The sequence below is a fragment of the Misgurnus anguillicaudatus genome, chromosome 9 (genome assembly GCF_027580225.2).
Source record: "Misgurnus anguillicaudatus chromosome 9, ASM2758022v2, whole genome shotgun sequence".
NCBI classification, from domain to species: domain Eukaryota; kingdom Metazoa; phylum Chordata; class Actinopteri; order Cypriniformes; family Cobitidae; genus Misgurnus; species Misgurnus anguillicaudatus.
In genome coordinates this window covers 265,190-282,074 of record NC_073345.2, presented here as the reverse complement: position 1 = coordinate 282,074, position 16,885 = coordinate 265,190, and the positions used below count along the sequence as shown (strand labels likewise).

The following is a 16,885-nucleotide window of genomic DNA, read 5'->3' as shown; positions in this document are numbered from 1 at the left end:
TCTGATTTAGTCTGGACCATCGTTTGCCATCTACCCGATGCACATAACAATCTGAAGTGTGAGGTTTACATGTTTCTGATTCATGAATGTCTTAAGCGGACATACACACTTGGCACAGTCTGAAAGCATTCATTATTGCGTGCTACTTAATAGATTATTGTGCAATTTAAAAACCAATATCATACAAGAAAATACTGGGTTCTGCTTGGGCCCCTGTGTGAATAGAGCCCTTAGAATCATCCTAATCATCCCCCTGTTACAGTGCTACTGACCATATGAATTGCTACTTAGAGAATATGGAAAACTTTTGTGAAAATGTGTTTTTATTTTTACAGTGTGGTCAAAGAACAGCAAGCCAGTTCACACCACCATTCTGAATCCTCACATCCATGTGATCGGTGACGAGGCTGCCTGCATTGCCTACATTCGCATAACGCAATACCTTGACATAAACGGCATGCCCTGTACTGCCCAATCAGAGGAGTCACGGATCTGGCACCGCAAAGATGGCAAGTGGCAAATAGTCCATTTTCATCGTTCAGGCACTCCCTCTGCCATCACAAAATAAGAGTCAGGTATTTTCTGTTTTGATACAAGATCTTTTAATTTTTTTGTTGATTAACTTTTGAATGTCATACTTTCCCCAACTTTCATCAATTATTTCTTATGTTTTTGAAGTCTGTAGAAAATTTTTCACTACAAGGAAGGCAGCCCTCTTGGGCTTAACTTATCACCCTCTTCTTTACGTTACATTAGCAATACGCACGCTTATAATGTTGATTCATAGCCGCATCAAATTTAGCTGCTTGTGCTATCGTGTATTATGCTGTGCTATATGTCGTTTTTCTGTGCTTTCCACTGCTTCTATTAATGTAAAGCTGCTTTGAAACAATAACCAATTGTGAAAAGCGCTATATAAATAAAATTGAATTGAATTGAATTGAATTGAATTGAATTGAATTGAATGTTTTGTGCAGCAGAAAGGCTGTGTGGATATTTAAAGTTCTAGAACTATTTACCGAAAATACCTTTTTGTCAGACCCCAAAAACTGGAAACGATTTAAGTTCAGGAACACATCTTGGAGGGTCTAAATTAGCTCATAATTTGAAGTAGGGTCTAACCAGCACAACACAACTATAAGTGTATGTTTAATGGCCAAAAACATGCACAACGTTTTTAAAAGCCTTGCAAATATACAGTTAGGTCCATAAATATTGGGACAGAGGTTTTTGGGCTCTATCTTACACCCGTCACAATGCAGCTCAATGCGCAATGCAAGTGTCTTTTGCTAGTTTCCACCCTGCGCGATTATCATTTTCACGTTTAGCGCCATGTTGTTTAAATAGCAAATGCATTTGTGCCCCCTTTTGCGCATATGGGCATTCTGATCTCTAAACGAGGTGTGTTCAGGCGCATTGGTGGCGCATTGCTATTTTGAGGCAAGTAAAATAGACTACGCCATTGACCAACAAAAACCTGGTCAAAAGTCTAAAGTCAAAGGCGGAATATGTGTTTTGTTATTTAAAGAGCGCATTAGTAATATGGGCCTATAAACGACAACGCAGGTTTGCTTATCATATAAATGAATGCGCAGCAGCACAAAAACGCTTTTAAATTTGAAAGATTAAAGGATTAAATGTAAAAAAATTATTATTGAGTCTCTTGGACATAAATGAGGACTAATTATGAGACGTTAGAAGGCACAAAGAGCTGCTTCACCTGCAGCCTGGTAAGTTAATAAATGCTTTGCTTTAAACAAATGCATCTGTTTTTAAATGTTTTTTTTTTTAATGCTACCTCACGGATTTATTGTATCTGATGACTCTGTACGTGTGGATATGGTGAGATGAGAAACATTTTTAAGTAATGCTTAAAAAAACTCATGACGCTGTCCAGGTGCTGAAATGGCTCTCCTCAAGTTTGTAAATTCTTTATCTCCTGTTTGTTACAAATAAAGTATTTTTAAAATACAAACCTTTTCTTACATACTTGTAAATTATTTTTTATGATATTGGATAGCCATACATTTAAAGCAATTAAAAGCCTGCTTTTTTACTTCCATGACTAAAAGAAAGTGGGTTTTGAAGGTTTAAAAAACAATTTCAATACAAGTGAAAAACAACACAATTATTTAACATTAATCTTAAACTGGGGATCTTCTTCCTCCGCTTAGTTTTTCAGTTTACAAAGTTCGTCATCTAAATAGGAATTAGACATAGCGCCAGGGCAACTGGCTTTTAAAGAGGATGAGAGCTGAGACTCTCATTGGTTTATTGCATGTTACGCTCAAAATACTCCCATTACTCATTAAAAAAAATAGAACCAACCCTTTGTGACCATGCGCTCAGCGCACAAACCATTTTTACCGTCGTTAAATTAGCAAAAGTGGATTCGGACATGCCCATTTAGACATTGCGCTGTGCACTTTAGACAATGCGCTTAGATAGTTAAAATAGGGCCCTTTCTGTTATTTTAGCTGTTTAGCAAAACATTCACATCCAAATTGGCTGAAGGATTTAGGAAATACAGCCATTTAATATGTAGCTCCCCCTCAAAAGTAACGGGACAGATGACTTAAAAGCTGTTTTGTGGACAGGTTTTGTCTATTTGTTAAATTATTTCCTCATGAATTACAGATGTTTAAGGTCTGGAGTTCATTTTAAGTGTGACAATTACATTTAAAAGCTGTGCCTGTGAACCCAAATCATTCTGTTCGGTGACATCTCCATGCAAGTGATACAAACCATATTTAGTTTTCAAAAACACAACAAACCCATCAGAGAGATAGCATGAACATTAAGATTGGCCAGAACAATAATTTGGTGCATCCTGACTAAAAAAACAACACACTGGTTAACTCAGCAACATAAAACTCCTGTACTGTATGTCTATATAGGATAACAGTGGTGGATGATCACTTTGTCCTCTCCATGATAAAGAAAACCCCCTTTACAATGTGCAGACAAATGAAGAACACTCTACAGGAGGTAAAGATGTCATTGTCAATCAAAACAATAAAGATAAGATATTACAAGGAGAAATACAGAGGGTTCACCACAAGATACAAAAGGCACAAGAATAGGAAGGGAAGATTAGACCCCAAAAAAGTCAGACAAGCTCTCAAAAAGATTTATTTGGAGAGATTAAAGTAATATTAACCTGTATAAGACTAATGAGGATAAAAATGATGAAGAAGGCCAAGAACATCTCATAATATCACCAGACAACATCTTCAGTAAAATAGTGTTCAGGCAGTGGGATTGCAGTTCCATGCATGGTTTCCTACCTTTTTTGGTGATGTAACAGAAGGCAGAATCATCCAGATTCATTTTTCATTTCTCATGATATTGTGAAGAAGTTTTTTCTTTATCATGAAGAGGATAATGCAATCATCCACCACTGTTATCTGGTATGAACGTCCAGGATTTGTTTGTTGCTGAGCTCACCAGTGTGTTGTTCTTTAGTCAGAATGTTCCAAATTGTTGATCTGACCACTCTTAATGTTCCTGCTATCTCTCTACAGGATTTGTGGTGTTTTTGAAACCTAAAAATGGTCTGTATTACTTGTATGGAGATCTCCCTTTACCACATAATTTGGGTTCACCGCCACAGCTTCCAAATGCAAATGCCCCACTTCAAGAACTTTAACATGCTTCATTTATGAGGAAATCATTTTAAAAATGGTCAATAAGTGGCCATAGGGCAGATTTTGAGTCAACTGTCCCATTACTTTTGGACCCTTTTAAAAAGGGAGCTGCACGTTGGACGGCTTTAGTTCCTGGATCCTTCAGCAAATTTGAATGTGAATATCCTCTAAATAAAGCTGAGAGTGTTCACTTTATGCCAATATTCATTATATGACTGTAACTGGAAAAAAATTAGGTAAACAGCTACAATAACACAAAATGTGCCTCTATCCCAATATTTATGGACCTAACGGTATAGTGCTTACTATACCAACATGTTACATAAATAAACAAACATACATAAACGTTATTTTCTCAGCCTTTGTTATATATAACGCTTCAAGATGTCATAGGGGATTAAATCTCTTAGCCCTCCTTTATTATTTCTCAGCAGTAATACGGAGCTTAATCACATTCATAGACAAACATACCTGATTATGAAATGTGTTCATAACATTATTATGAAACAATCATATTTCACTGTATCATAAATACAGAAGGGCTTATGCTGTATATCGATGCCATATGTTTAATAATATCCATGTGTAGTTTTAATCCACGAGAGTTAAACATAGAAGAAATATTGAAATATCCTCCACTGTTTACTTAAAAAAACGGATTACTTTAATTTACTCAATTTTTTAAGGTAAGCGGTTGCGATAAATTTATTTAAGCTACATTTAAACAAAAAAAGTTGAACTTAATCAATTTTATTCAGTTACCCAAGTATAAAAAAGTTCAGTAATTTCAGCCCTATTTAATTATGCTACTTCCTCTTAAATTATTTATTTATGATTGATGAAAAATTATTAATTGAATTTACTACATTTGTTTAAGGTAAGTGGTTGGAATCAATTTATTTTAGCTACATCTAAATGAACACATTTCATTGACTAACTATCAACATTTTTAAGAAAATTGTCTGCAATCACTAACCTTAACAAAAAAAAAAAACAATATATAAAATGACCCTTAAATGGCTTTGCAAATAGACCAAGTAGTAAGTTTAATGTTATCTTTTTAATGTCAGCAAATGTAGTGCATGTACAATAACAATTTCTTTGTGTGTGTAAAACAAGTGCTTACTTAAAGGATAATTCCGGTATTTAACACTTTGAGTCTCATTTCTGGTTTGTTTTGGATGAACTACAGTGATGGACACAGAAATTTTGTCTTGGTCGTGTCTTGACTTTTCGACTCATTTAGAAGCGTCTCTTGACTGCTTCAGAATGGAAGTCAATGGCCATGCACAAAATGTCATTAAAACAACACTTAACATTCATTTTCAAAACTGTACTACTCACCGAGTGGTTCGTGGTGTTCGTTGATGATTAAAAACAAATATATTGGCGCAATGTATGATGTCAATCCGTGGTATTTGCTATAGTGGAACTATTTTTTCAGATACCTCACAACCGCGTATATACTTCCGCTCTATATTTGAGTCTGAAGCATGAAGGAATCTAGTCCAACAAACTGTAATAAAACGGTAGCATACTTTCAAAATCAAGTTTATTTATAACACTTACACCATAAACATCAAATTCCACACATCCAATATGTTTTTTTTTCATCGGCAGAACAATAAAGAAGATATTTTGCAGAAACCCCAGTGCTCCGTCATGCAAGCCAACAGATCCGCACACTTCAAGAGCTAAAGCATATATATCCAATACAACAGTAATCCCCCATAACTCTGTGTGACATATTGACGTCTTGTGAAGCAAATCAATCAGTTTTTGCAAGAAACTGAACGTTATTTACAACATTATTAGCGTGAATGCCAAAGCAGGAAGCGTATTTTCCGTTTGAGGCGATCTTCCACTGGTGCAGTTTGGTGGCTGTTGGCTCTGGATGTTGGTCTCTCTGCGCCACCTATAGAGTGGGAGCGTGAAGCGCACTTCCTGCTTGGCAAAAGCTCTGCATTAACGCTGTAAAATATTTATATATATATTCGAATCTCAAAACTGAAAATCGAATGTCAACCCACGGAACGAATATTCGAATATTCTGGTCCAGCCCTACAAATATGGGAAAAATTTATTCTGAGAGAAACCGAGCGAAAAACAACAACCACATGTAAACAGTCCCTTTTCTGTTTCCCGGCGGCGGAGTGATATATCAGCGAGCAATAAGTCTTCCAGAGAAGTCAATGGAATTTTACAAAATGCCAAATAAAACACGACAGAAACTGTATTTCGCTGCACAACTTGTTTTTAATCATCAACGAACACCACGAACCACTCGGTGAGTAGCACAGTTTTGAAAATGAACGTTAAGTGTTGTTTTAATGACATGTTTGTGCATGGCCATTGACTTCCATTCTGAAGCAGTCAAGAGACGCTTCTAAACGAGTCAAAAACTCAAGACACGACCCATTGTCAAAATTTCTGTGTCCATCACTGTAGTTCATCCAAAACAAACCAGAAATGAGACTCAAAGTGTTAAATACCGGAATTATCCTTTAACACTGCACATTCACAATACAAAGTCAAAAACAGTAGTGCTGACTTCACATTGCACAATAATTAATTATAAAAAGTGTTACATTTTTACAGACAACAGTACATTTGTTTATGAATCATTAAAAACATTATTAAAATGTTTGAACTACTGATTCCCGGGTTTTAAATGAAAAATAGAGTAGGCTGTGACATCTGGACTAACATTTCATGCAGAGCATGCACATACATGTTTCAGTATTAAAACATTTTTCAGTCCTTGAATTTTTGGGGAGAGCTTTATAATCCATCTGCAAAATGAATTTCTAAAAATTCATAGTAGTATTTTAGTTCTTTGGAACACGCCAAATTGAGCACATAAATTGTACCTGTGACGGATGTCAGCGCCAACGCTCCCGGTACTTCCCATTCACCCGAATATTGACTACATTCCCCATCATGCACTGTGACCCGCTGATTACACATCAGCTGCAGCGTATCAGCGGGTCTATTTAACCTGGGACTCTGCCACTTGTACTTTGCGAAGTCTTGTTTGCCCTAGCAGCATTTCTGAGCGTTTTCCTTGTGTATACCCGTGTTTGATTTCCCAGTGTTACTTTGGACTGTCTCTTGGTGTTTTGATTCTTGCCGCCTGCCCCGAACCTGGACTGTATTACGATTACGACTGCTTTCTGCCTGCCCCGATCTTGGACTGATTCCCGTTTATGATTGATAGCCGCCTGCCCCGAACCTGGTCTGTTTAACGTTTATGATTACTTGGATGTGCCCTTTGTTCACTACTGTTTGCTGTTTACTTACATCAATAAAGAGTTGCAAATGGAACCTAACCTGTCAGTCTCGTCACAGAAGACTTCGCCACCACAGGCTCCAGCAACCGTGGCACAGCTTTCAGGCGAGCTGTCCACACAAGCAAACATCCTGGTGGCTCATCAACATCAGTTAGTCCGGCTAACATCTCTCACGGAGGAATTAGTTCGCTCTGTGCAGAGCTTAGCAACATCGGCTAACACTGCCGCTACACCAGATCCCATTCCTCCTCCACCTCGACCCATAGCCACGCCTCCGGCTTCAGTTACACCCCGTCTGGCATTCCCTGAAAAGTTTGATGGCACCCGAGATCGATGTAAAGGCTTCCTCATGCAGTGTGAGCTCTTCATCGCCCAACAACCCCACATTTACAACACGGAGGTTAGTAAAATCTCATTGATTTGTTCTTTGCTTACTGGGAAAGCATTGGAGTGGGCTACGGCATTATGGGCAGCTGGCAACTTTAACCAATGTACCTTTGATTAGTTTAAGAGCACCATGAGAGCTGTGTTTGAACACCCAGCAGGAGGTCGAGACCCAGGTGAACAATTACTCACCCTTAGACAGGGGCGTCGCTCAGCGGCCGAATACGCCCTGACCTTCCGCACACTCGCTGCACAGACTAACTGGGTTGAGGATACATTGAAGACGTTGTTTCGCCAAGGTCTAAGTCAAGAGTTACAGTCCGAGTTAGCCTGCCGTGATGAAGGGAGGAGTTTTGATGAATTCGTCAAGCTGTCCATTCGAGTGGATAATTTAGTACGCATTGTGGTGAAGCTGGTCATGTTCTTGCTGTCTGTCCCTCACGACCAGCCCAGACACGCCTTGGACGGGTGAGTGCGTCTATACCATCCGCTACATTTGAATGTATGGAGGTTTCTGTCACGTTGTCATGGCAACAATGTAACTTCACTACCAAAGCACTACTTGATTCAGGGGCTGCGGGAAACTTTATTGATGTGAGTTTAGTGAAGTCTCATGGTATCTCAGTAACCCCTTGTGTACCCCCTCTTTCCATCGCAGCGTTAGACGGACGACCGTTGGGCACCGGTCACGTCACGCATATCACTCAAAGTATCACACTTGTCACCGAACACAACCATACTGAAGAGATTGTTTTCTACGTCATTTCATCTCCTCACAACCCTGTCATCTTGGGCTTCCCCTGGCTGCATCTACACAATCCGCTCGTTTCTTGGAAGAAGAAGAGGATTCTAAAGTGGAGTGATGAATGTATGAAATCCTGTTTAAGTAAGTCACCTGAATTATCTGTGTGTACATCACAAATTAACCCAGTACCCAGTTTACCTGACAATGTTCCCCACGAGTATTCTGATCTAGCCATCGCTTTCAGTAAAACCAAAGCCACACAATTACCACCTCATCGATCCAGTGATTGTGCCATAGACCTGTTACCTGACACTGTACCACCTAGGGGGCGCATCTTTCCTCTATCTGAACCTGAACAACAGGCTATGAAGAAATACATCGCAGAGGAGCTTGAGAAGGGCTTCATACGCCATTCTACATCACCAGCATCTGCAGGGTTTTTCTTCGTGGGCAAGGAAGATGGCAGTCTAAGACCCTGTATAGATTATCGGGGCCTGAATGACATCACGGTGAAGTTTCGCTATCCATTACCTCTGGTGCCAGCAGCTTTGGAACAACTACGCAGTGCCAAGATCTACAGTAAGTTGGATCTCCGAAGTGCTTACAATTTGATTCGTATTCGTGAAGGGGATGAATGGAAGACAACATTCTCCACTAGTGATGGTCACTATGAATATTTGGTGATGCCCTTCGGTCTATCTAACAGTCCGTCTGTGTTCCAGTCCTTTATTAATGATGTGCTCCGGGGCATGCTTAACCGATTTGTTATTGTTTACATTGATGACATACTAATTTACTCTGATTCTCTAGAACAACACGTGGTGCATGTCAGAACTGTCCTCCAACGCCTCATTGAACACCAACTCTACGTGAAAGCAGAAAAATGTGATTTCCATCAGTCATCTACGTCCTTCCTGGGGTATATCATAAGTCCAGACGGGGTGGCTATGGATGAAAAGAAGGTGGAGTCAGTTCTGCAATGGCCCAAACCCACGACGGTAAAAGAACTCCAAAGATTTCTGGGATTTGCTAACTTTTACAGAAGATTTATCAAGAATTTCAGTATGATTGCAGCACCTTTAACTTCACTTGTGCACAAGTCTAATCACAAGCTCTCATGGAATCCAGAAGCCGAAGCTGCATTCAGTGACCTTAAGACTCGCTTTACCTCAGCTCCCATCCTGCATCATCCAGATCCCGAGAAACCCTTCATCGTCGAGGTGGATGCCTCGAATTCTGGAGTGGGCGCGGTTTTATCACAGAGGCAAGGTAACCCAGGCAAAGTTTACCCCTGTGCTTTCTATTCTAGAAAACTGAATCCTGCTGAGCGTAATTATGACGTGGGTAACCGGGAGCTTTTGGCCATGAAGGCGGCTTTGGAAGAGTGGCGGCATTGGCTAGAGGGCGGCAAGCATCCTTTTCTGATTCTCACAGACCATCGCAACCTGGAATACTTACAATCGGCTAAACGTCTCAATACCCGGCAGGCAAGGTGGGCTCTGTTTTTCACAAGATTTCAATTCACCATCACATATCGACCTGGGTCCAAGAACACCAAAGCAGATGCATTATCACGTATTTTTGATTCTTCACCCCAGCCTGTTTGTTCCGAGCCCATCATCCCACCCTCCCTCATTGTAGCTCCTGTTCAATGGAACGTGATGCAAGAAATAAACCAGCTCAACAATGCTAACCCACCACCAGCGGAATGCCCTGCAGATCGTATTTACGTTCCTCCATCTCACAGAAAGCAGGTCATCCAATGGGTTCATACATCTCTCTCTTCTGGACACCCGGGCATTAACTCGACATTGGTGATGCTGAAGAACAAGTTTTGGTGGCAGTCCATGTTACCTGATGTCAGCGCGGTGGTGAATGCTTGTACGGTTTGCGCAGCCAGTAAAACTCCACATCAGAACCCAGCTGGTCTCCTCCAACCCCTTGTGATCCCACAGAGACCATGGTCTCACATAGCGGTGGATTTTGTGACGGATCTGCCTAGGTCTGATGGTAACACAGTGGTACTTTCTGTCATAGATCGTTTTTCTAAAGCATGTCGTTTTATCCCTCTGCCCAAGCTGCCATCTGCCATGGAAACTGCTGAACAGCTACTTCACTGTGTGTTCCGGTATTACGGTCTGCCTGAGGACATCGTATCGGACCGGGGTCCACAATTCACATCCAAGGTATGGAAAGCATTCTTCAAAGCATTAAACATTAACATCAGTCTCACATCCGGTTATCATCCACAATCCAATGGGCAAGTTGAACGTCTTAATCAAGAATTAACCAAGTTTCTCAGAATTTACTGTCATAAGAATCAGCATGACTGTGGTCGCTTCCTACCTTGGGCGGAATATGCACAGAACTCCCTGAAGAAAACCTCCACGGGTCTCACGCCTTTTCAATGTGTCCTGGGTTACCAACCGCCCATCTTTCTCTGGGATGAGGATCTCGCAGATATCTCGGCCATTGATGCTTGGTTCACCCGAAGTCAGGAAACTTGGCAACAAGCTCATGTTCATCTGTCTCGAGGCATTAAAAAGGTTAAAGAAAAAGCGGATCGCCATAGAACGCCAGAACCCCTCTACGAACCTGGTCAGTTGGTTTGGCTCTCGTCCAGAGACCTGAAACTTTGTCTCCCCTGCAAGAAGTTGAGTCCCAGGTATGTTGGTCCTTTTAAAATTGTTAAACAAGTTAATCCTGTCTCCTACCGTCTTGATCTCCCCCCTAATTACCGTATCTCTCCCACTTTCCATGTTTCCCTGCTAAAACCTGCTGAGGACCCGGGAGCGGCTGTAGATTCTGGAGGATCAGGGCCCCCTCCCATCATGGTGGACGGAGAAGAGGCCTATCTGGTCAGCGAGCTGCTGGACTCCAGACGACAGGGCTCCAATCTGCAGTACCTCGTCAACTGGGAGGGGTATGGTCCCGAGGAGAGGTCGTGGGAGAACGCAAACAACATCTTGGATCCCAACCTCACCCATGAATTTCACAGACTACACCCGGATAAACCTGCCCCTCGTCCCAGAGGTCGTCCTCGAAAGAACACTTCCCGCGTCTGGAGCCGCTCGCGGGGGGGGGGGGGGCTCTGTGACGGATGTCAGCGCCAACGCTCCCGGTACTTCCCATTCACCCGAATATTGACTACATTCCCCATCATGCACTGTGACCCGCTGATTACACATCAGCTGCAGCGTATCAGCGGGTCTATTTAACCTGGGACTCTGCCACTTGTACTTTGCGAAGTCTTGTTTGCCCTAGCAGCATTTCTGAGCGTTTTCCTTGTGTATACCCGTGTTTGATTTCCCAGTGTTACTTTGGACTGTCTCTTGGTGTTTTGATTCTTGCCGCCTGCCCCGGACCTGGACTGTATTACGATTACGACTGCTTTCTGCCTGCCCCGATCTTGGACTGATTCCCGTTTATGATTGATAGCCACCTGCCCCGAACCTGGTCTGTTTAACGTTTATGATTACTTGGATGTGCCCTTTGTTCACTACTGTTTGCTGTTTACTTACATCAATAAAGAGTTGCAAATGGAACCTAACCTGTCAGTCTCGTCACAGTACCCAACATCAATGCACAGGCTTGTGCCACAGATTTGAGCTGCTCAAGAATCATTACTTCAACAACGATTCCAATATCGTTATAGTCTCCAAGAACACCCTTCTTTTTGATTACACATGGTGATGTTTTCCAGGTCTTTTTAAGAAGTCATTTTGTTGAATGTCCTACATTTAAATAAAAATAAGCTGTTATTAGAGATTGTTCTGATTCATAACAAGTCTACAGGTAATTACAAAAACCATAACACCCCTGTCCCCCATATATTATACAGTGCCCTCCATAAATATTGGGACAGAGTGCACACTCTGAGCTTTATGTAGAGGGTATTCAAAAATTCCAATTTGTCTTTAGGATTTAGGAATTACAGTCATTTAAAGGGGCCAAATGTAATGGAACAGTTGACTTAAAAGCTATTTAATGGACATGAATTTCCTCATAAATTAAGCAATTTTATGGTCTGGAGTTGATTCTTAGTTTTGCATTTGGACGCTGTGGCTGTGAACCCACATCATGTTCAAAATTCATGTCTATAAAACAGCTTTTAAGCGAACTGTCCCATTACATTTGGACCATTTACATTTGGACAAATTGGACGTGAATACCCTCTAAAAATAAAACTGAGAGTGTGCATGTTTTAGCAAATGTTCATTAAATAACTAAAATACATTTTTACATATATAATAACATATCCCAACATTTATGAAGGGCACTGTGTATGTGTGTTCCTTCACCAGGGATCTCCTCACCAAAATAAGTTAGATACATAGAGCTCTGATGATGGCCTCTCTATTTATATTGACATCACATCACTGTAAATATTAAATATTTGATTATTAGTTCAATCTATAAAGAGCTGTCAGGAATGAATTCTCCCCCGGCCACCCCTACTTTTCTCGATCACCAGCGGTTGTAGTTACATTAGCAGATTCAACACATTTGCAATAAAAAAAAACAACAATTTCCAACAATGTTATTGTATTATAACTGCAGAATTACACACAAAACATATATTCTGAGACATGAACTAAAATAAACTGTGAATTTTCTTGACATTAAATCGTCCTCCTATTTACACCACCACATTTTGGTGCCTTCCTCCCATATGTATAAAGGCTAGATGTGTTATGGCGGAGTCTCTAACATCATCACCTGGCGGCCATCTTACCTCAGACAGCTCGCTCACTCATGGTCATTTAAAAGTACCTGCACCATTAAACTCAATGCTATAACTTGCTCAATTTTCTACCAATTTTCAAATGGTTTGGTTTCTTACAAAGTTATTAACGCGGCTATAATTCTGGAAGCTTTAACATGTTTCATGTTTTTTGTATAAGTATGCAGTGTCATAGGTACATCTTTGACGTTTCTAACAAACCAAACCGTTTGAAAATCTGTAAAAAAAAATAAGCAAGTAATGGTCATTTAAATGTACCTGCACCATTAAAACTCAATGCTACGAGTGAGCAAGCGCACTGTGATAAGATGGCCGTCAAATGCGGACGTTCCACTTAATTGGCCAGCAGCACGGGCGAGACATCTAGCCTTTATACATATCTATGACTCGACCGACAAGTTGCACTAAGTTAACTTACCTTAACTTAACCACCGCCAAAACAAACTGCTTTAGAACAAATAATAAGATAATAAGAATTAAGATGATAAAATATTACCCGTCCAAAACGATTTATATATTTATATCTCATGTTTAACCAAATTAGAAGCCGGCAGATTCCTGAAAGACTGTCTGTGGTAATTCTGACGTTAAACTGGAACAGCCGATGCCTGGAGGTGCTATCTTATAGCACCTTTTATTACAGTGAATATTTTTATAAACTTAAAATACACTGTTTATATTACTTACTATGCAAAAAGACCGCCTAAGCAAAACTCCCCTGTGAACCTGACTGGAAACTCCTTTTAGCGCCAGGGAAAATGTGCATTTGCGCACATGTGCAAAGAACCAACCAAATTTAAAAAAACTGAATTTAATAAATTTACATGACTTGGATTTAAAACACATGTAATTCACTTTGAACATAGGAAGTGAAATGTTACAACAGAACAAGATAGATTTGTTAGAGCACTAAATAACGTCTCGGTAACGGATGTAACCCTCGTTCTCTGCAGGAGGGAATGAAGACGTCACGTCGTGACCGACGAATTGGGAACTCGCTTAGAGGGACCAATCGGCTTTGATAACTACTAAAACGCCAATGAACTTGGCATTGAGGTATTTGCTTAATGCTGGCACCGCCCCGCCAGGTGCGTATATAAGCAGCGGGTGCAAATATGGAAATTAGCTTTTTTTCGCTGAGAAAGCCGGAAGAATGTGACCGGCCGTGACAGCAGGGAGCAGCACCTGTGGCGATGGGACGTGACGTCTCCGTTCCCTCCTTCGGGGAACGAGGGTTGCATCTGTGGCCGAGACGTTCCCTTTCAGTCGGTCACTACGACGTCACGTTGTGACCGACGAATTGGGAATCCATACCAAAACGCCACTAGGAGCTGACCTCTTCCAGTGTCTGCAAAAAGCCCTCCAATTCCACTTAAAGGCGGAGCCCACGATGTTTGAAAGCCAATGTTGATATTTGAAATCACCTAAACAAACACGCCCCTACCCCAATAGAATCTGGACCTTCTGTTGATAGACCCGCCCCACACATACACAACCCGACAAGGATGTCGGTTAGTAGACACGCTCCTTACTGCTGATTGGCTATAAGTGTGTTTTGGTAGTCGGCCCGTCTCTTATTCCAAAGCGTTTTTCAAACATCGTGGACTCCGCCTTTAAGGAGATGGAGAAATAGGATTAAGGCCGTGCATGAACACTGTAAAATCTAATGAACATATAGATGTCGCCCAACCAGCAGCTCTGCAGGTGTCTGTTAGCGAGGAACCACGAGCGAGAGCCCAAGATGAGGCAACACTCCTAGTGGAGAGCGCTCTCAAATTAAATGGACAAGGAATGCCCTGCAGATTGTAAGCCAGATAGTATCAACTATCCAATGAGACATCCTCTGCTTAGTGACAGCTTTCCCTCTCTGATGACCACCATAACAGACAAAGAGCTGGTCTGAGGTCCTGAGGCTTTGCATGCGAACCACTTAGAGTCGCAGTGCGCGTATGGGGCCCAACAAAGCCATGGTTGGGTCTGCGCTTGCAAGCTCACCATCTGATCTCTAAAGGGAGTGGTGGGAACTTTGGGCACGTAGCCTGGTCTGGGTCTGAGTGTTACGCTTGAGACAGCAGGACCAAATGAATGCACTAATCGTCGATGGAGCATGCATGTAGATCCCCTACCCGCCTAACGGAGGCCAATGCGAGCAGGGTCAGAGCTTTCATTGGTAAAACTTCAGATTCACAGACTGCAGAGGCTCGAATGGAGGTCCCTGCAGGGCTTTTCAGCACCATGGACAGGTCCCAAGGAGGAATAGAGGGAGGGCGCGAATGGTTCAGCCTTCGAGCACCTCTTAAAAACCTAATAACTAAATCGTCCTGGCCGACCAATCTGCCGTTTATTAGAGAGTGATGCGCAGATGTGGCGGCAATATCAACTTTAATGGTGGAGGGTGACAGCCTACGCTCCAACCGGTGTTTAAGGTATAAGAGCACGATATAAATGGGGCATTCTTGTGGGTCTTCGCGTTGCGAAGGGCACCAGACAACGAACAGGTTATTTAAGCATTTATGCGTGTCTATTAGACGGCGCTCGCGCTGCAGAGATGGTGTTAGATACGTTGCGATAAATCACCTAAACCTACCGCGCGCTCAGCGACCAAAGTGGAGATACCACAGGTCAGAGGGACGGGTGCCAACGTGCCAGGGAATCCGTCAGGGAGGGGCTGTCGAAAGGGGCAACAGTTCTGGAACCAATTCCTGGTCGTCCAGTAAGGCGCGACCAGAGAAGGCTCTCCTCGTCCTGCATGACTTTGCACAGAGTCTGTGCGATTAAGCTCTCTGGAGGGAACGCATATTTCCGCATCCCCGCGGCCAGCTGTGTGCCAGCGCATCCACGCCGAGGCTGCCCTCGGTTAGTGAATAAAATAGGCGACAGTGGGTATTGTCCGGCGACGCAAACAGATCTATCTGCGCACGACCGAACTTCTTCCAAATTAGCTGGACTGTCTGGGGGTGGAGTCGCCATTCGCCGGGGGCGCGCAGCTCGGGAAAGCGCGTCTGCCGCTGTGTTGAGCGAACCCGGAATGAAAATGGCATGAAGGGACCTCAGATGCTTCTGACTCCAAAAGAGGAGATGACGAGCGAGATGCGACAGGTGACGAGAGCGCAAAAACCGCCTTGACGGTTGATAGACGCAACAGTCGCAATGTTGTCAGTGCGGACGAATACATCCTTCCCTTGCATCTCCGTTGCGGAGCGTACGAGTCCCAGATATACAGCCCACCGCTCGCGTCAGTTGGGGTGCTAGGCACACCCCTGAGACTGCAAGCCCGTCATACGTGGCTATTCACCCCGTGCTGGGGGCATCGTATGTGCTACAGAATGCCAGGAGACCTGTCTCAGGGGCATATCTTGCCCTCAGAAATGCTGGGTCTGACCACGGGGTGAAATTGAAATGACACGCAGGTGTAATGGTTACACGGTGTATGCCGGTGCGCCACCCTCTCCTCGGGACTCGATTGTAAAGCCAACGCTGAAGCGGTCTCAAATAGAGCAGCCCGAGCGGTGTCACAGCGGCAGCTGCTGCCATATGCCCCAGGAGTTTCTGAAAATGTTTCAGAGGGAACGCATTCTTCCCTCGAAATGAACCGAGGCAAGTCAGAATTGACTGGATGTGCGCTTCTGTTAAACACACCGATAAAATTATTGAGTCTAGTTCCACACCTAGAAAAAGATCGTCTGCACGGAGCAAAGTTGCTCTTTTCCCAGTTGACCAGAAGACTACAATGAGCGAGATGCCGAAGCATTAAGTCTTTGTGTTCGTGCAGCGTCTTCCGAGAACAAGCTATTATAAGCCGAAGTAAATATAAGCAGAATGCGAACACCGCTCTCTCTCTGGGACTTTAATGCCGTCTCTAACACTTTCATAGAGACACAGGGAGAGAGAGACAGCTCGAATGCTGGTACTTTGTATTGATATGCCCTCCCCACGAACGCAGAGTGAAGAAACGGCCTGTGGGGAGGGGAGATGGACAAATGAAGTACACGTCTACAGGTCTAAGGCTGCAAACCGATCTGAACATTGAAATATGTGCTTCGGCGTTATCATCCTGAAGGATCTCATTGGAGAG

General features: G+C 42.6%; 1 protein-coding gene across 7 annotated transcripts in view; it reads left to right on the top strand.

Annotated features, from left to right (window-relative positions):
• camk2a (calcium/calmodulin-dependent protein kinase II alpha) overlaps positions 1 to 16,885 on the top strand; it is a 496,915-nt gene that overhangs the window by 464,389 nt on the left and 15,641 nt on the right. For all 7 annotated transcript variants that reach the window (XM_073871008.1, XM_073871010.1, XM_073871009.1 and 4 more), the window contains one exon: positions 336 to 575. In XM_073871008.1, the coding sequence (XP_073727109.1) occupies positions 336 to 568 (233 nt within the window). In that variant the 3' untranslated portion in view covers positions 569 to 575. The remainder of the gene's footprint in view (positions 1 to 335; positions 576 to 16,885) is intronic.